At 44.0% G+C, this 20,275-nt stretch overlaps 1 protein-coding gene across 3 annotated transcripts in view; it reads left to right on the forward strand.

Moving 5' to 3' along the window:
• Positions 1-20,275, forward strand: part of TBC1D4 (TBC1 domain family member 4) — a 1,514,114-nt gene that overhangs the window by 955,745 nt on the left and 538,094 nt on the right. For 2 of the 3 annotated variants that reach the window (XM_069639269.1, XM_069639271.1), the window contains 2 exons: positions 9,109-9,350; positions 10,435-10,584. In XM_069639269.1, coding sequence (XP_069495370.1) covers positions 9,109-9,350; positions 10,435-10,584 — 392 coding nt within the window. The remainder of the gene's footprint in view (positions 1-9,108; positions 9,351-10,434; positions 10,585-20,275) is intronic. The other variant, XM_069639270.1, reaches the window with a different exon arrangement.

Genomic DNA, 20,275 nt, shown 5'->3' on the forward strand with positions numbered 1-20,275 from the left:
GCCATTGGCCTGGGGGTGATAAATTGTACACATCCGGCGTTTAATACAAAGTAGTGCTGTGATCTCTTTAAAGAGCTCATTGAAAAAACGTGTGCCATTATTGGACCTTAGCATATTGCGCACGCCTCTTTTGGGGGAAGACCTCACAGACAAGAAATGTGGCTGCACATTTGGCATCCGGGTGTGCACAAGATCCTGCTTCGACCCAACATGAGAAAGGGCACACTAATACTGGGACCCATTGCATCTCTCCCTGATGTCCAAGTAAACTAAGTGTAGCTCGCGGAAAGGCTCAGTAGGGTGGTGCAGAGTGCCTCGTAAACTTCGTAATGTCATGCCTGTGCTGAAACTCTGACATGTGGTACAGTGTATGATCATGTTATGAGGTGAAAACGTGGGGAAGGGAAGCCAACGGTTTGAATATACTGACATATAATTTTTTGAAAACTTATAACATTGTTTCCCACAGTATTTGTATTTAGAGGTAAGGATTAGCAATAGGTTTATTAGTATAGGCCCTTTTATTTTGACAAGACACCACTAGGACTGCGTTGTTATTCTTTGATGGTCGTAGCTTGCTCCCATCTTTAGATTTAGGATTAGATAGGTATTTTTCAAACCCAATTGAAGTTCAATAAACACCCTTGAACTGTGGTCACTTGTGTCTGTCTTATTGTTGATACCATGCCGTCCTTTGATTTGGTGTCAGGAGTGGGATGTGAATCAATTGAGACAAATTGGGGAACCCTAAAATTCCAGAGGCTTAGTCATAGAGCCTCAGATCCCTCTATCGCCACAACAGAATCCAAAGGCTTTGATATCTGTAGCAGTAGAAAAGCTACTATCCCTCCAGGTAAAAGAGGACTGATTCCCACAGACTTAAAGCCCCATCACAAGTTGGGCGGTATCCCAACTTTATTTGCGTTACCGCCCAACCATCCAACATTATTCCCCATTCACCATTGGGCCCAATGGAGAATTTTCAGCACAATTACCACCAGTGGTTTTACCGTGCAGTAATTGCACCGAGAATCGGCATTTTTCCCGGCGTGTTTACCCCCAGCTCTGAGCTGGGGTTAAATGCGCCATACTAATGATGCAGCGGTAACCCAGTTACCACCGTTTCTAAGGGCTACCGCCCAACTCGTGATGAGGCCATTAGTCTTGATACCCCCTCCTGGGTGTTATATAAGATTGGTTCCAAAATCTGGCCAGGCCTGCAAGTTCGGTCTAGATGCCCTAGTGGGCGTCATGGATCCCGACTTCCGGACATAAAGGTTCTCCTCCAAATCCATGGCGGCATTCCATTTCAAGTACATTGTGGGGACACAATTGCACAGGGAATTCTTGAAAGGGTTCTATTTCCTCATTTTATAGAGAGTGAACCAGAAGATACTGAGAGAGGTACCTTAGGCTGTGGGGGAGCTGATGAACCATCTACCACTGAAGCAAAATGGGAAGCAGAACCTACCATCCTTCCCGACCTAGCCTTCGCGCAGCGAAATGATCCAGCACTCGCATAGGCTTTCTTGCAGGTGATAGGGGAAGGGCTAGAGAAGGGAAGTCACTTTTTCTTCCTAAGGCAAGGATTACTGTACAGAAAGGAAACATCCACAGAGGACCTAAGTAAGACTCAGTTAGTAATCAATAAAACCCATCGGAAGATTGTGCTAGAGATTACACATTCTCATTTGACATGAGGACACTTAGGACAATCTCAGGCCCAGGCGCACATCAGTGGGAAGGTTTATTGGCCAGGTATCCATGCTGATATTAAGAACTTAATTCAGACATGTGAAATATGTCAGAAAACCAGTACACATATTCCCTTGCCTGCCCCTCTGAACCTTCTACCAATAATAGAAGTCCCTTTCTCCCGCTTTCATGATTCACCGTTTCTGCCCTTTCTGGACTACATGGACAAGCACCGCAATGTCGTGTCCGCTATTCTACCAACATGGCCGGCGCCAATTGAGAAGCCCGCTTTCCAGTGTTTCAGCTAGACCTGCCACTTCCTAGAAAAGAGTCAAGCCCCCGCGGCTCTGTGCGTCTCAACGCTACCTTTCCAAGTTACTGGCAAGGCCGTACCTAGCTTTTTCCTCTACTCCCGTAATAACCCCCCCTTTTGTCAGCGGTTCCCTAATTCCTTCCTGGTATCCATCAGTACCCCTCCTCGCGCTTCCCCATTTTGGAATAATTCAAAACTTTTCCTTCCCGGGCCTTCGGTCCTGATCCGTACCGTTCTCGCATTCTGCCTTTGGCACTGTGCGAGTGCCTTGATTCCTTCCTGGTTCCCAGACCCTTTCCGGACTTTAGATCACTACTCACTTGACCCTTTCTGGAATTCTGAACATCTACCATCTCTTTGAGGCTGGTATCCGGTCTGCACACTGGTGACAGAGGATACTCGTCCGTACTTGTACAAGTCCCGAATGACCAGAAAGAAAGAAAGACCTCAGAGAAAGAAGACTTCAAAGGACAAACAAGTGAGACAAGAGGCAGAGTGTGACACCCGGATTGGGATGGACATCATTAGATCGTTGGAAACCTCAAGACTGGGTAACAAATATGTCCTTGTAATCATTGATTACGCTACCAGATACCCTGAGGAATTCCCTATACATAACACCACAACCCAGCAGATTTTAAAACGTCTATTGCCATATTTTTCTGGGGTTGGTTTTCCTTAGGAAATTCTAATGGATCAGGGATCCAATTTAATGAGCAAACTCATGGGTGAAGTCAAGGAATTGCTCCATATTTCCACTTAAGAACCTCAGTTTACTACAACCCCAAACAGACGGATTGGTAGAAAGATTCAATAAAACACTTTAAATGATCCTAAGAAAGTTGGTTGATAAGGATGGGAACGACTGGGATCGCATGATTCCCTGGACCCTATTTGCACTAAGAAAGACCCCCTCAGGTGTCCACTGGATTATTTCCTTTTGACCTACTTTATGGTAGAGAACCTAGAGTTGTCCTAGACATGCTGCGGGAGACCTGGGAAGAAAGCGAAGAGGCACCTATTCCCCTTTCACCAACAGCTACCAAATTACAAGAGCATATGAAGCTTGTTCGAAATCTAGTATATACTCATATGGAAAAAGTCCAAGCACAACAAAAGTCCACCTACGACAATAAGGTAAACTTAAGATAGTTTTCAATAGGACAAAAGGTGTTTGTCCTCATACCTACCTCTGAAAGTAAACCTTTCTCAAAGCGCCATGGGTCGTTTGAAATATTAGAATGAACAGGGACCTGTACCTATAAGGTAGCCCAACCTGACGGGAAACAAAAGACCCATCTCTACCACGTAAATCTCTTAAGAGTGGAAGGAAAATCCTTTCTGCCGCCTTTGTCACAATACTATCTTGTTTGGTCCCAGAAGAAAACGATAACTTTGAATTCATTCCCCAAGAGCTATCTAGCCAACAACAACAAGACTTCAAAGATTTAGTCACAACATTCCCTGATGTATTCTGTTAGAAACCATGGAGAGTGGAAGGCACTTGTCATTATATCAGAACTCCAAAGGGAAAAGTGGTCCATTTGAAACCATATTGACTCCGGGAAGCCCGGAGACCGATAGTGGTTGAGGAAGTGAACAAATATTATCTGACCTTCTTCAAGCCCATGGTCCAGCCCTACAGTATTGGTCACAAAACCTGATAATTCCTGGAGGTTTAGCATAGACGTCCGATAGGTCAACACCATCTCCGACTTCGATGCCTACCTTGTGCCATGCATCGACAAATTGATTGATAAACTCGGAAATGCCACCTTCTTATCAACCTTGGACTTAACCTGATGGACCTGATAAGATAAAGACAGCTTTCTCAACACCCCTAGGACTATTCCAGTTAAAATTCCTCCCTTTTGGCATACAGGGGCCCCCGCCACTTTCCAGCGAGTTATGGACAGGATATTACAGCCCTACTCTGATTTCTGTGGGGCTTATATTGATGACATAGTCATTTATACTAAAACTTGGGAAGACCATCTTTTCTATCTCCTTACTATTATGAGAGCCCTCAGAAAAGCTGGCTTAACTGCCAATCTATCCAAATGTAAGCTGGCCCAATCAGCTGTGAAATACCTCGGCTTCTTTGTAGGGAATGGCAGTGTCCAGCATTAACTAGAAAAAGTGAAAACCTTTATAGATACACCCACGCCTAAAACCAAGAGAGACCTCAGAGCATTCTTTGGGGTTAATCGTTTATTACTATAGGTTTATCCATAATTTCTCGGACAGAACAGCTAGGTTGACAGATAAATTAAAGAACGCCAAACTTCAGAAGGTTCATTGGACTGACGAGGACGAGGCTTGTTACAGCAACCCTATACATGGTCGCTCTGCTCCATAGGGGATGCCAAGTCATAAGTCCCAGCCCAGTCCGTCCGTCTTCCATCATCTGGGTTCTGCTGGGCTCATTGTCTCTAAGGGACCAAGGCCAAGGAAGCAATTAGGTACATCTGTGAACAATGCTACTCTATTATTATACCAGACACTTGGCAAGCTCGAACAGTCGCACAGGTGGACTCTCGAGGTCACAGTGACCCACACGTGCGTCACTCATTACTGATCGTGTCTCCAGCTCTCAAGGCTTCCACCCTCGCTTTCACCATAATGTATCCCTCCCTGTACCTCGCACTACAAACCATGTCATTATAAGATAAAGGAGTGACGACCATAGTCTTAGATCTTTATGGTTGATTAGTTTATGGTGGTCTGGGGTCAACTGATATCTTCGAATTCAGGGTTCTCGGGACTAGGGCAGTTGTATGGGCTATAACTCGTAATTAGCTGGTGGTGGGTCAGAGGCCTGATTTGGCCTGTTTGTGATAACACGTACACCAAGGCACCCAGTACTGTCTCGTGGCTTTGCAGGGCACATTCTTTCTAAAACAAACCTATTGGCAACAACTTTGAAACAAAGGCTTGTTTCTGTGGAAGTCGGAGGCGTGGGCCTCTCTCATCCGCGCTTGGGCCTATCCAGATTTCCCCTTCAGGCTCTTGGCCTGTGTCTAACGCACTGAATACTGCATGGCTGTGCAGGCCTTGTACTTTGACTTTTGCTACTAATGTCTTTGAAAATGGCGCTCGCTAATCTACATGCACTATGTCTAAATCACATACAATATTATGATTGTGCTGGGACTTTTAGGACGCCCCCCTTTGTCTATTATAGTTTTTTTAATGGGGCTCGCCTCACCTTAAAGCGCCTACGGGGGTGGGGTGGGCTTGCCCCCTTCCCAACAGGGGGCTTGCCCAAAAGCCTACTCTTTGACTCCGATTAGTTTAAAATGCAGTCACTATGTGAACAGTAAACGTGTGTACATTAGACAGGACAACAGCCACGCGTCGGCCTCTGAAAGACTATCCTTCACAATTCTATACTTTGTTGCTTTGTGTAAAAATGCCCTATTTGATAAGCCTACCTTGTTCTAAAGGAGACAACCCACTCCTCAACGAGCCTTTACTAATGGAGGTGTAAAGTGCGTTCTGGGCAAAAAATGTGCAATAGTCCTCACGTCGAGATGTGTGATCTTGGGCAACAAGGAGATTCTCTGTTCTATGTCTAAATTGTGAAATGATTTTCACAGTGCCACATAGTGAACCTCACGCCACAATAGGTCAGCACCTAGTGGGGATTACATTTGCCGAAGCTCTTATAATTGTATTGTCTCTTTCAAACGAAGGGTCTGTAGAAAATTGCTTTGCTTTTATATAAATGTGATGTGCTAAACAAACTCTTTTAAAGTTTTCATTAGGCCGCATCCTCATTGCTAAAGTGATACCCACGCCAAAGGTCACACCCTTGATTGGATTGCTGATCATAATTGTAATTCCTCTATCATATCCAACCACGCTTACCCCTGGACAGATCACCATAGCATCCAATTCTCCATCCCCACTGCCTCCAACACCAAAACCACTACGCCCGCCCCACCACTCTAGCAAGAGGCTCCAAAAAACATGCAGTAGATAACATCCGACCCCACCTGAATATCCCTTGCCCCTCTCACAGGACCCAACCATTCTAGTGCAGATCTTTACAGACACCCTCACTAATGCGGTTAACACTGTAGCACCTCTATAACGTAAAAAAGAAAAGAAATCATTACATTCAAACTCGTGGTTCACTGAGGAACTGCAAGTGATGCGCTCCAATAAGCGGCTTGCCCTTAAAATGTGGCAATCTAACCCCTGTGACTCCACCAGAGATAACTTTAAATCAGCTGCGCTAACTTATAAAGAAGCTATCTTCGCTGCAAAATCCAACTCTTTTAACCTACAAATAGCCAATGCTAACTGTCAAACAAGAGAACTATTTACCATATTTAAGGAACTCACTGCATCTACCAGCACAGATGAAATCATTAAGGGCAAAGCTTTGTGCGCAAGTATTGAAGCTGCTATGCTAAATAAAATAGACCTCCTCCTAAATAATATCCAGGGTCATTATAGAGCTCTTCAAAACACATATACACAGGCCACGCCTGCGGACACCCCATCCCACCTCCCTAAATTCTCCTTCAAGGACATTACAGAACTTGAAGTCATAAACCTTCTCAAACACCTAAAACCATCACTTTGCAATGGGGACATCTGGCCCCCGAAGATTGTAAAAGAATGCGCCACTGCCCTTTCCCCTCTTCTCAGCGCCTTCATCAACTCCTCATTTAAAACTGGCATTGTCCCCGCCAGCCTCAAAGAGGCTTGGGTTCGCCCTCTTCTGGAAAAACCGACGCTAGATCCCATTCAGCCTAACAACGACCGGCCCATAACCACCGTCCTGTTCCTTCTTAAACTTCTAGACAAAGCAGCTCATACTCAAAACCAACTGCACCTTGAGACGAACTCTGTCCTAGGAAAAAGACAGTCTGGTTTTCACAAAGGACATGGCACCGAAACTGCTCTATTAGATTTTAAAAAACTAATTATCCTAGACAAAGCTAAGCCTGCCCTCCTCCTCCTCCTAGACCTCTCGACAGCCTTCGACTTGGTTGACCACAAAACTCTCACCACGCACCTTACTCAAGCGGCGCAATTCTCCAATCAAGCGACCTCTTGGATTACCTCTTTTCTTGAAGGAAGAGTAATGAAAGTTTTCTCAAACACAGCAAATGCAGCACCCACCCCAATACACTGTGGAGGCCCACAGGGTTCATGTACTGTGCCTATGCTGTATAATCTATTCACAAAGCCCCTTTTTGATAAGCTTGATGCACTTGGGATTGCATATACCAACTACGCGGACGATACCCAGGTATTTCTACCACTAATTGGTGCATACGACATCGATGCAGCCGCGCTAAGCTAAATCTACGACACCATCCAGGCTTGGATGGCAGAAAATGGTATATGCCTAAATGGAGACGACAGAAATTCTCATACTGGGTCAAAAGACTACCTTAGCAAAACTAGACTGCCTCTACTCCAAATTTAACATAGATAACTCCATCCTCCCTGTCCTCAAATCCGTCAAGACTCTAGGGGTTCACATTGACGCTACTCTGTCCATGAATAAGCAAATTAATGCCATAGCCTCAGCCTCTGCACTAAGCACCAAACTCATTAATGCCATCACACTCTTCCTAACCAAGTCTAACTGCCATTTCAATTGCTAGAGCCACTTTAGATGCTAAACTGGACTACCACAACTCTCTCCTAGCAGGCACCTCTTTAAAAAACTTAAATAGACTCCATATCACTCAGAACAATGGGTTAAGAGCAGCACTAAGTATCCCAAGCCAGACAGGCAGCTCATTGGCTTCCAGTCAAAGACTGCATTACATTTAAAATTCTTACTACAGTTCACAAATGCATCAACTCCACAGCACCATCGTACCTATCAGAAACTCTCTTTAGAGCCACCTCAGCAAGACGCATTAGAACATGTTATACCAATCAACTCAATATCTCTCGCATCAACAAGGCCAACACAGGAGGGTTAGGTTTCCCGTACATAGCCCCTAAGCTATGGAACGCCCTCCCTACTTCTCTCCGAACTGAAACCTCTCTTTATGCCTTTCGGAGAAACCTGAAAACATCACTCTTCAACTAACACTCCACTCTTACACCTTTTCACCCACAACCCTCCGTTGACCACACACTTACCATTACTCCGGTAATGGCTGTATGTTCTTGCATTTATACTGTACTGTTATCAAAAATGGTCATACTGTAAAACCTGTTGATACTGTAACTAAGCAATGATGTCCTCCTGTAACAAGCGCCAAGGTGCCCAAGGGCTGTTGTGCGCTCTACAACTGTGAATAAATAAATAAATCTCTCTGGCTTGGTCAGACCCAAGAGATCCTGGTGAAGGCTCTGTGTCCAATTACATGTACAGGGGGTGCTAAAAAAAAAAACGTGCATAGGCAAGTTCTGTTACATTATCACCATCATCGTGTTTATACAAAGCACCGCCTACTTTTGACTTTGGCGTTGTCGTTCTTGTCACGTTTCCTCCTCCTGACTGTTGCACATTTCCTGTTTTTAATAATGTCCACTTTACAGCAGACAATGTTTAATCGTGTAGCGTGTTTCCTGTGGGGTGAAAAGAGACACCGGACCACTCTCATGGATATAATTTCCTGTTTCCAGCGTAGTCCAAGTGATGATGGGGGTGCCGTGGCAGTGTGCTTTATGTTTTTTTTTTTTTTAAAGTTTGGATATTTTGCTGGCAGTACAGGAAATGTGTTACTGTTCAGTATAGGAAACAAAAAAAAAACACCACTGTTGGAATATTTTTTCTCAGACTCGCCTCTTTCAGAACAAGTGAAAGTGTATTTGCATGCTGAAGACCGTTATAACAGTACTTCAAATCCGTTACTTTGTTTTGACGTCACTTTCAGCTGCTTCACTTCTGTTCTTCGGTGCGCTGACTTGACTCAAGAGATCATGTTCCAGGGTTTTTTGATGGCAAGACAGACAATTAGCATACAATAGATGGCCTGCTTGGGTTTGTTTTCTTAGGTCAGCAGCTGTGCTGGAGCGGATGGGCCTCGACCCATGCACTGATGAACGGCCGGGCTTGTTTTGATCAGCGGGTGCGTGTGGAAGGGAAGGACTCACGCTTATCTTTGATATCCCCGTAGGACTGTTCGCCCGGAGACTCTCCTCCCGCCACCCCTCCTGCCTCACCCGTGTCCTCGCTTTGGCTGCCCTTTGCAGAAGAAGACGATCCCGAGTCGCCACAGTTTCGGAGAAGGGCTCACACGTTAAGCCACCTGCCCTCCAGCTCCAAGAGAAGGATAACTTTCCCAGACATCAAGTCCCAAAGCGCGCGCTCGCTCCTTCAGAGACAGAACTCCCTGGTCGGCGACGCGCCACACAGCAGGTGAGTTTACTGCTGGCCTAGAGCCTTTCCAACACTGCTACAATAATGAAAGCCACTGACAAAATGTGATGGGACATGTTTGTTAGCTAGTAGATTAATCCCTTAAGTTTCCCACAGATAAGTGTCCTTCTTTGGGAGGGACAGTACATTGCACATTAAATTACAATGATATAGTATTGCGTCATTTATTTGACGGTTATGCTCCCTGTCCCTGTCCATTGTGTTTTTAGTAGGGAGGTGAAGCCTGTATCTTTTTGTTGCACTTGAAAAGTTTGTTTGAACTTTATAGTCACGAGTGAAGGTGTTGACTGCACCAAAACCAGCTCGTGAATAGTTGTAACCAGAGGTTTCGTTTGGGGTGAGAGTACCTTTTCTGTTTAACTGAAACTTCCCCGTGCACTGAGAGCCACAGATGTGTGTTGACATCAAAAGGCGTTTGGTTTTAAAGAGACCCTTTTTGCAAGCAATTAAATTTACGTGTTCTTGTTATTTTAATTGTTTATGGGCCGTGAACTTTATCGGTATCATGCCTACCCCTGAGTGAAAATTGTTGTTTTTTCCAAGTCCTCTCATCGTTCTGTGGCTATTGAAAGAGTTGCTGCAGTCTGTTTCTGAGCCCACACCACAAACTCTCTGTCAAAACAACATTCGCAGCATCTTAATGTCTTCTGTCTTTAGCTTTGCAACTGAATACAAATGAGCCCTCTGCACAAATCCCTATTCTGTGTTCTTGCTTCAACTTGAAAGCGACTGTTCCATGGTAAGTGAGGATGTTGGCACTTTGAGGGACAATCTACCTGTTAAAGCAGAAGTAAACCACTCGATTGGCTGTTCTTTTTGAACCAATGACCAATGGTCCGGTGAAACTGTTATATCATGGACAAACCATGTGCATCTATGCCCAACGATGGAAATAGCACAGATAACCGTGGTTTGCCAATGACCAACAAAGTGAGGTTTGAGTAATAGCATTACCTGCTGTCCATACTATCTGCCCTTTTATGGGGAATTGTCAGATGTGAGTAAATAACAATTTTTTTTTATATTCATGCATTTTTTCCTTCCTGTTGTTGCTCATGTTCAGCCCTCTTCCCATCGCGCGACGCATCCGTCATGACAGTGACTCCGCATCCTCCAGTCTCCCTTCATCCTTCTCTGCCCCCTCTTTCTTGAAAGGCTTTTACCAGAATTCGGGCCGGCTGCTCCTGCAGTCTGAGGGTGAGACCTCCAAGAGGTGAGAACCACTGTCCCTCCTTCCTGCACTCGCTCGCTGCTCAGAACCCTCCTGCGCAGTCCTGTTGGCTTCCTTTGTGGCTAACTAAAATATTAACAACACTTTGGAGTGTTTGATGGCATTGCGATTTTTAACCCTCGTGTGTGGGAATGACTAATTACAGTAATTGGTTTTAGGGGTCAAATTGACAAATTAATCTCCAATAAATGTGTAACCGTTGTTCAGTGTTTGTGTTTGTGTTTCTGTCCTTTTTCTCTAGTGACGTGTTAAAATCTTGCTGGGCATTTCAGCTTCAAATGTGTTGGCTTTGTTAGACTTGTATGGAATTTCCACTACTTATCACTTGGTTTTGCAGACTAATCTGTGCCTTCTGGCTTTTTCCTAAAACATCTGGTGGAAATTGTCAATGGTTTCTAATGGATGCAGTTGCAGTATGTGTTTTTGGAAATTAAGCATTACGGTTTACTGGCTGTATAATAAATACAGTTCCAACCAATCTACACAATTAAGACGTTCCAAGATGCAACTGGAATCAACTGCAGTGGTCCCCTTATCAGTTCAGTCGAAGCCCAAAAACCCACGTACCAGCAACTGTGCCCAGTATAAACTCATTTGAAATGGTCAACAGTAATTCTCACCTTGGCCAAGAGGAGCATGCCAGAGGAAGACATTTTTGTATATGTACACCAGGCTTCATGTGACTGTCCTTGCAGTTTACTGTGTTTGGAAATTAGTTTAAAAGAATAACTGCATAATGATTTTTTTCAAAGCTCAAAATGGCTATATATGCTTCTCTTCAATGATTGTTTAAACCCTTGAAAAAGGTTGAGTGGGTATCGGTTTGTAAGGATCAAACTTAAGACCGGACGGAAGGCTTGTTCATAGCATTTTCTAAGTACTGACAGACAGCCAAAAATGTTAGCATAACAAAATAAACGTCTGGGGGGAGGAAGGGAGGTGTAGTTTGGCAGCTCCTGTAATGGCTGCCTGTTGCAACTGTGTTAATCCTCAGCTGAGTGTCCAAGTCTGCTATTCTTATCTTGGATCATCATAGTCTAGAGCTTGCTCTTGCTGCTATTGGAATGAACGATCAGAACAGTTGAGGAGTAAGCAGGACTGATAGACGTTTTCTGTTCCCCGCAAGCAGACTGTTTAGCCCCCTTATGGGTGTGCCCTAGCAGTTGCGGGTTGGCAAGATGGTATAGGTTGTAGTGTGCTGTGAGAACTCCCTCCTGCACACTTCAAAGGAGGGTGATGAGAAAGCCTTCCTCAGGGATCAGCTATTGGGTTGGTGTCTTCTGATATCGACAGTGATTGGGGATGCAGTTGAGGTGGTCGGCTTCTCAGTGCTTCTGGTAATTGTTTCTCACAGGCTGGGTTTGGCGCATTTTGGAAGTGGAATTGAACACACAGTGAGAACTGTGCATTACTGGGACGCCACTCTGCTTGCCAAGAATGGAATGTGGTGTTCTAACTCTGCACTGCATGTGAGCAACTATGAGAAGCGTTCCAAAAGACGGAATGGTGATTTCTTTCAATCCTTGATAAAGGCCACAGAGAACGAGATAGGTGACACTTGACTATGGTGTTTTGTGCAGCAATACACACCTTTATTTAATGTATGCAGTAGAAGAATAACCGTATCAAGAAGGTAAAACAATACAACAATGATCTGCATCTGATTTCCAACAAGTAATAGGAATAATTCCTATGATACATGCAAATCAAGGCCTTATGCCAGGGGTCTGCAACCTTTGACGCTCCAGATGTTTTTCACTACAACTCCCATAAGCCCTAGCCAGCATAGTCAATGGTGAGGGATCATGGGAGTAGTAGTACATCCCATATCTGGAGAGCTGCAGGTTGCAGACCCCTGCCTTATGCTATAACATTTAATCAATGTTTCCCTATTCAGTTTCCAGCAGATTATGCCTAATACACACAGTACTACTATTTCAGTGCTGAGCGATATAAGCATATTATGTCCAAGACAATTGAGTATACAATGTGGGTCTAAATGCATGTGGACAATTGCTTCTATAGTATTCCATAATGGGCGACCATTCTGGGGTATATTTTGGAAAGGAGCCCTTAAAAAGTGTCATTTTCTCAGAGGTTATAATTTTAAATTTTTTACTCCACTGCATATTCCCGACCAGTCCATCGGATCTTTCCAGAACCTAGAAAGTAGGGCTCTAGCAACTGTAAGCAGGTGTGTTATTAAATGACCTGTTACACCAGACAGTGACCAGGCGCCTTCTGCTACAACTCCAAGAATGATCACTAATAGGTCCTTGGGTAGGGTCATTCCAGTAATAGCTTTTATTTTGGCTGGGACCTCCTTCCAATACATCTGAGATCTGTGGCAAAACCACGACATATGGGTCAATGTTCTTTCTATTTCAGAAACTCTCCAGCATAACGAGGAATAGGTGGAACTCATTTTTATTAATTAGAGATGGATATAGGTACCAGCAGAAACATGCCTCATAGGAGTACACCATATATGTAATGCACTATTTTGCTCTGTGATTCATGGTCACTTGTTACTCCCAAATGGTCAGCCATAATCAGTAATTTATATAATCACGAGATCTGTCTTTTAAAAGGGCCACTCTCCTGGGTGGGCTCAAGTGGTGTTACCTGTGGGGAGCCCGTTGCTTTAACCGGACTGTTTGATATCCCTTGGCAAATATGGCCATAGCAGAGGAGCCTCTCCCCCCTCTTTCAGATGAAAAACCCTCCTTATAGTCAATGGACATCAGGGGAATCCTCCAATTGTATAGTGGTGAAATGGTCAAACGCCCATCTCCCTTTTTTCCCAAGCTACAATAGAGGATCTCTGGAGGCCCGATTTGAAATCGGGATTTGCCAAAAGTGGAGAGAGAGGGCTAAGCCCTCTCTCATTCCCCCCAAAGCGTGTTCACGCTGTCCAGTAATACAGTGATGTTTTGGTAGATTCAAGTTTAGTTCTGCATGCGACTCATCAATGAGCTCACGAATGGGTGTAGCTATATAGGGACCCAGCAGTGTTCTGCTTCAGCTCCCCCTAACACAGTGATTGATTCTGCCGGCAGGATTCTGGGGGCAGGATGAGCCGCCTAAATATATCACTGTACATCTGGCACGCCTAACCCCCTATTTGTGTTTGCCTTGCCATTATTTTTGTCTTCATCCTCAATCACCTACAAGCCCATATAAATGTGAAGATATGTTACTGCAACTAATGTAATGATAATTTCATTTATAAAGCACACAAACAACCCGAGGATATCAAGACGTTTATACATACAGAATAATTAGTACAGGTGTAGATGGTGCAAATCCAGAGAATAAGTGGTCTGAGGTAGGCAGGGGCAGTCTATTCGAAAAGCTGGGTCTTTAGAAATCTGTGGAAAGGCCAGTATGATTGTTCAGCTATGAGTGAGGGTGGGTGGCCTGGAAACTTTTTTAGTAAAACTAAATTAGTGTATAGAAGCTGAGGAATCAAATTAATTTGTATTGCTGTCATGCCAGCCAGGAGACTTTGTGTGAACCATGTTTCTATATTTTATATCCATTCCCGGAACAAAGGCATGGCATTATGTTCAAAATGATCCTCTACTGTTGGAGTAATTTTGACCTAATATAATATAAGGCTTCTGTTGTCCTTCTAAACAGGTTGCTATCTTTTATTCTGATCAACATATCAGGGCTGGGGTGGTGGTGTCAATAATCGTAAGGGAGGATAGGGTATCGACCCCCTCTCCCGAACCACAGAAGCTGAATAGATTGACCCTCCCACAGTGGTTGGCACGGGCGCCTGAATAGTAATATCACAGAGAACCATGTGGCAGCCAATGGGGGGAAGATGGAGTTAGGGAAAGGTTGTGGACTGACGAAGGAAAGGTGGGGAAACAACATACATATCTCTATACTTAACACAATGATATACTACTGCAGAGTCTGTACAACTAATCCTGATCACCAACCTATCACAGACTCTTCAAACACTTCCCTAGCTACCGACATAACTAGCATACTAGACATTGCCATACACATAACATAAAACATGAATGATCAACATACAGAGCCATTCATGACATGAACCCACATTCTAGGCATAAGCTAGCAGCAAGCTGGATGGCACAAACAAGGAAGCTTCTTCCGTGATGAAAAGACCTGACACATGGCCCAAAGGGCTTGCTAAGCAACATAAAGCATAATTGTTTACTGTGACAAGACTCTGAACTTCTACAGAGGCACAGGTAATGTAGCCAGAAGCTATTGTACTTATAAGGAACCAAGTTCTGATTAACCAGCACTCTAATATCAGTTTTCCAGGTAAGTATTTACTCATACTCAAAATAGTCCTAAGCGTATTGCTGTAATGATTGCCAACCCGTTAACTCCAGCTTTAAACCATAGAATGAGCATGTAAATTGTAGAACTTAATTCGCAAGATTATGCATTGCTCCCGACCAGGAGTATGCAACAAAAACTTGACGCGTCTCATAAAGAAATAATATTGCCAAAACACTTAACTGTGTGTCCAGGTGACTCGTAAGCTCACCCGGACTATGTGTAGTGATGCCGTGAATCCGCTGTGAACTTGTCACTGACTGCCGCGACAGGCAGCGAGGTTCCGTGCGCAGAGTATCAGCTTGTTTCTCTCTGCTCACCGCTGCGTCAAGCAGCGGACCTCTGTGTGTATACTTTCAGCGTTTTTTTCTCTGCTCACCGCTGGGGCTGAAAGTCAATACCTGCATGCCCGCTCACCCTTCTGCTTGCTCCAACTCCGAACGCCGGCCAACGGTTTAGTAGACGCCCCATTCACATGCAGCTGGCTCGTGGCGCGAGTCCTAAACTACACACGCCCCACAGCCTGCTGGGAAATGTAGTTTTTTCCCTTTCATTTCTTTCTATTCAGTCGCCGTGGCTTGCCCCAAACCTGATTTCCGACAGGTGGGGTGCTGGGGCGGTGTAGCATGACACTGAGTTTTTTCGATTTTGAGTAATTTAATGAAAAGCCTGAGACCTCTTCTAATTCCCACAATTTAAATATCACAGTCGGGAGGGTACTACAGATATCGGACATGCTTAAAAAGACATCCTGTGCATATAAAGCTATCTTGTGATCTCTGTTTTCACATTATCCCCTTAATATCTTTGTTCATTCTAATTCTCTGAGCAAACTGCTCAATGAAGAGTTCATATATTAACCCTGCCTGATTCTTCTATGCATAAAATACCATTGATGTGTAGTTTGGTGGAAGAGTTCTTAACATTGGTCAAGACAAATAATATAAATCGAGTCCCGAAGGCAAAGGTTGAGATAGCTTTATAAATAAAGCTCCAATTGAGCATATCCAATGCTTTTTTGCACATCCATTGATAATAGACCCTTCAGGAATCCTCAGCGTTGAACCCTGATGAACCTTATTATCCTATGCATTTAAGTTCACTATAAAACTCATTTGATCTAGGTTTATCAACAGAAGTAGGACCGCTGCAAGCCGATTAGCCAGGATCTTGGAGTATATATTCGCACACATATTAAGCAGGCTTATAGACGGTATGACCCACATTCATCTGCTTCTTTACCTTGCTTCAGAGAAGTGTTGTGAATCGATTTAGATATTGTGTGGGATATTGTGTGTGAGGAGGTAAAGGAGTTAAAGTTAAATGCATTCTGCAAAGCCATCAAAACCAAGTTCTATGTCTAAACTGCTTGGCTAACTCTTATATGTTCTGTTATCTCTGCTGGAATACTCCTGATGGCTCACTTTTCATGTATGTGTTTACTTACTTGTCTTGCTTAAAGTCACCTACCTGTATTGCACATATACTTAAAGAGACCACTTCGGTCATCTGTAACCACTTAATCAAAATTTCCTACAAACTTCTTGTAACAGCGCCTCGACGCCCTTGGGCTGTAAGCGCGCTATACAAATGCAAATAAATAAATAATAAATAATAAAGAGTGTTTATAATGGGCTCACCAATTGTGATTTAAACACTTTAATGTTGGAGTGTAACATTGTATTGTTTATCTCCTCCACATTAATAGGGTTATATAGTTCCCATGGATCCTGATCATTCAATTTAGACAATACCACAGAATCGAGGTCCACAGAATCGAAGTATTTATTTTGGTCTTCTAGATTTACCTAGATAATAGAGAAGAAAAGTAATCTGTTAGGACCTCCCTTTTTTCCTCTTCACCATATTTCAAGTTTCCCATATCTTTTAGAGAAACTATTTTCTTTTTAGTTTTAAGTTTCCTTAATTTGTAGGCTACATGTGAGTAGCTATATTGTCATGTATCTAATATGCTTGCTTAGTTCTTAATAATGCCTGGTATGTTCTATCAGAAGGATGGGATTCGAGCTTGGTGCTAGCTATTTACAGCTCCTTCAGGGCCAATAGCGTGCCCTTAATTTTGTGATCCTGTTCCTTGACTTGTTCTTCATTATCCAGCTGTAATTGCAAGGCCTCCCTTTACTTAATATATGTAGCTGATCAGCTAATTAGCTCCCCTGTTTCCAGAGTGTTAAAATTATCCCAAAGCACCCCCACATCCACCCCAAGAGAGTCATTTTCTGCCAAGTATTGAATGATAACTGGTGCCATTTCCTGTTGTAATATGGGAATCTCTAAGAATTGGGTCACGCTCTGGAGAAAATGCTCAAATTAACCGCAAAGCCGCATGAACAGCATGATCAGTAAGAGCCCTGAACTCTAGGACAGCTCTTGAGGTATGTGTGATACATTTTGAGGAGATTTGTGAAAATCCTCTGTGAACATATGAGACATGGGTGGAATCTTTCTCTCTAGTGTGCTGCAACCTCAAGAGCGCTATTAGATCCCGTTTCCTCAAGAACCCTGCCAAAGCAAGAGCATTTATGAAATCTAGTCAAGTGGGAGGTAATGCTTGTCAATAGAGGGGTCTGTCTGCACCATATTAAAATCACCACCAGCTATAAGTTCTCCCTCCAGGAACAAAGCCACTGCAGGTATTTAGTGAGGAAGAGGTGCAGATTCACATTGGGGGCATAAATCGAGCAAAGATTCTAGTGTGTATCTCCCCTTTGTGTCCCTCATAGCTGTTACACCAGTCTTATTTTTGCTAGAAGCTAACGATTGAGGCAGGCGATTTTTATGAATTAGCCCAAACCCGTCATGAGGATTAATTTAGTGTTCTTGGAGCATCGCCACCTCTGTGTCAAAATATACCAGGAGCTTTAATATAGATTTCCTTTCAGCCAGAGTTAAACCATTGCACATTCCAGGTACATAATCTCCATCATGTGATCTAAGGGAAAGCATTAACTTTGTGTTGAGAATGAAACCTCTTGATCAACCATTATCTTGTCTTCTCACCACAACAGTAATAACAACAATTTCCGACCATTATATCTTTCGAAATATTGAACTTTCTGCCTCCCCAAACCCCAGCACAAGCATCTCCCCACAAAACAAAGACAGATAGACTGGTCAGTCACCTAACTCTTCAGTCTAATCCAGCGTGACCCAGGGAATCCAACCCCTCATCCGATCGCGAAATCTGTCAATCATAACAAACGTGAAAAGTCCTGGGGTTGGTAATATCTTCTAAATTTAGAAAGAAGAGGCTCCCATCATAAGTACAAAAAGCTTGATTCAAACAAGCCAATATATTTGCAGATATTGGGTCCATCATGTTGAGGTACCCAATTATGTTGGAGTATTGCTGAAATGGGGTTAGCGCTAACTTAACTCCTAGGCTAGACAGGGTTTGAAAAGTGCCACACTCTTCTTGGTTTCTAATCTCATCCAATTAACTAATTGCCCTTTGTGATGAATCCTGTGGATCCCTCACTGAACCCCTGCCTAAAGTCTCCTCCCAGGTGGCCAGGGAAAGGCAGACTCTTCCTGATCCTGACCTTGGGGCTGGTGCTCTGTGGGAGGAGCACCTTGGATGAGAAAAGTCTCTGGGAGGTGAGAGGAATCCATGGGATGCGAAGCAGTATTTGCCTTCTTTTGAAGGAGAAATCTTTCCACTCCCACAATATATAATGGCTTGTTGCCACAATAACCCTTCTGTTTCACGGGTTAACCATCCTAGTGCGGGTGGAATTAGTCAGAAACCCTGCAGGAATAAAATAGATGCCCATCTTTCTCAAACTCTGGGAACTCAGTTGAAAATTCCCCTAACTCCCAAAGATTTAAGAGAAGGAAGTTTATAAATGTTACAGCATTCCATCTAAAGACGTATATTCCTCTTTTCCAAAAGGTCTCAAGATTAACCCATGTGATATCCCTCTAGGAAAAGTTAGAAAAGCTAACTTTGTCTCCAGGGACTTCATGTTCCCTAATTCCTTCAGTACTGAGACGAGGAAGAGGGATGTAGAGGGACAGAACTGTAGAAGTGATCAGCTAATTAACCTAGATGACCCACACCCGAGGGAAACTGAGAGGTCTCTGGTGCAGGTCATAGAGAAGAGGCAGGAGGAGAAGATGCAGTGTGGGCATATGTGCATTTGGAGGCTGACTGGAGGAGCGAGAAACGCCGACCCGCTGTGGATCCTGAAGGGGTCTGTGCTTCTAATCATCCCCAGTGCAGAAGCCACGCAGCGGGAATCGTGAAAGAGAAACGCGTACCCATTCCCAAAGTGTTGTGCAGAGATTTCAAAGCAGGAAGCAGAAGAGGTGAAGGAAACCGGGAGATCTCTGGTGGCAGGGTTGCACCGGAGACTCATGGGAGCATCGAAGGTTCTGAACTAACGTGGCAGCTGCAAAGGCAGACCCAGAGGGTTTTGTGAAGAATCCTATGGATCCCTCACTGAAACCCTGCCTAAAGTCTCCTCACAGGTGGCCTGGGGAAGGCAGACACTTCCTGATCCTAACCCTGGGGGTGGTGTATGCTGTAGGATCACCTGGGAGGTGACCAGGCCCAGGATGGTGACATTCCATGGGATGATATACTGTATGTTTCCTCTGGAAGGAAGAATCTTCCCAAGGTACCTAAAGAGGTAATGGCCTATTGTCACTTTAATAGTGACTCTCACATTGGAAATCGAACTGTGGACCTTAATGTTGTCATATCTAAGCAAACTTTACCAAAAGAAAGATCCTTTTTGGTATCCCAAACTGAAAACCTTCCTCAAGCTCACGGGTACACTATAGAGGAATGTGGCAATGTCTCCAATAAACTAGCTTCCTCTGTAAAGAATAACCTTCGTAGCCCCTCTCTTAATAACTTAAGGGAATTAAACCTACCCTGAAAAGTAATTCAAATATGCAAAAACCAAACTTTGTTAAGTAACTACAAGTTCCAGAATGATATGATATGATATGATTGGTTATTTATAACTCGCTTAATACCCAGAGGTTTCTAAGCGCGGTCCCGGGGATTGAACCTGTGTTGCTCCGTGTCGTCTTGCTTCCAAGGCGAGCATGTTGCCACTGAGCTATCCTCCTGAGAATCCTAGAGAGACTTAGACAAGGAAGAGGGCTGAGGAGGCAGGCAATTGTCAAAGTCAGGCAATTAAACCGGAGGGCCGTAGACACCTGTTCAGGAGAAGGGTGTGGGTCCCCACCAAGCCAGAAGCAGTAGAAGTTGGGAAAGCAGTGCAACCCACAGAGAAAATGTTTCAGAAGCGGGTGAGTTAAGCACAGCATTGTGTTGGGCCTTGCTGGTAACAGTAACCAGCTCCTTTGCCACTCTTGT

The sequence above is a fragment of the Ambystoma mexicanum genome, chromosome 7q (genome assembly GCF_040938575.1).
Source record: "Ambystoma mexicanum isolate Mex_15411 chromosome 7q, UKY_AmexF1_1, whole genome shotgun sequence".
NCBI lineage: Eukaryota > Metazoa > Chordata > Amphibia > Caudata > Ambystomatidae > Ambystoma > Ambystoma mexicanum.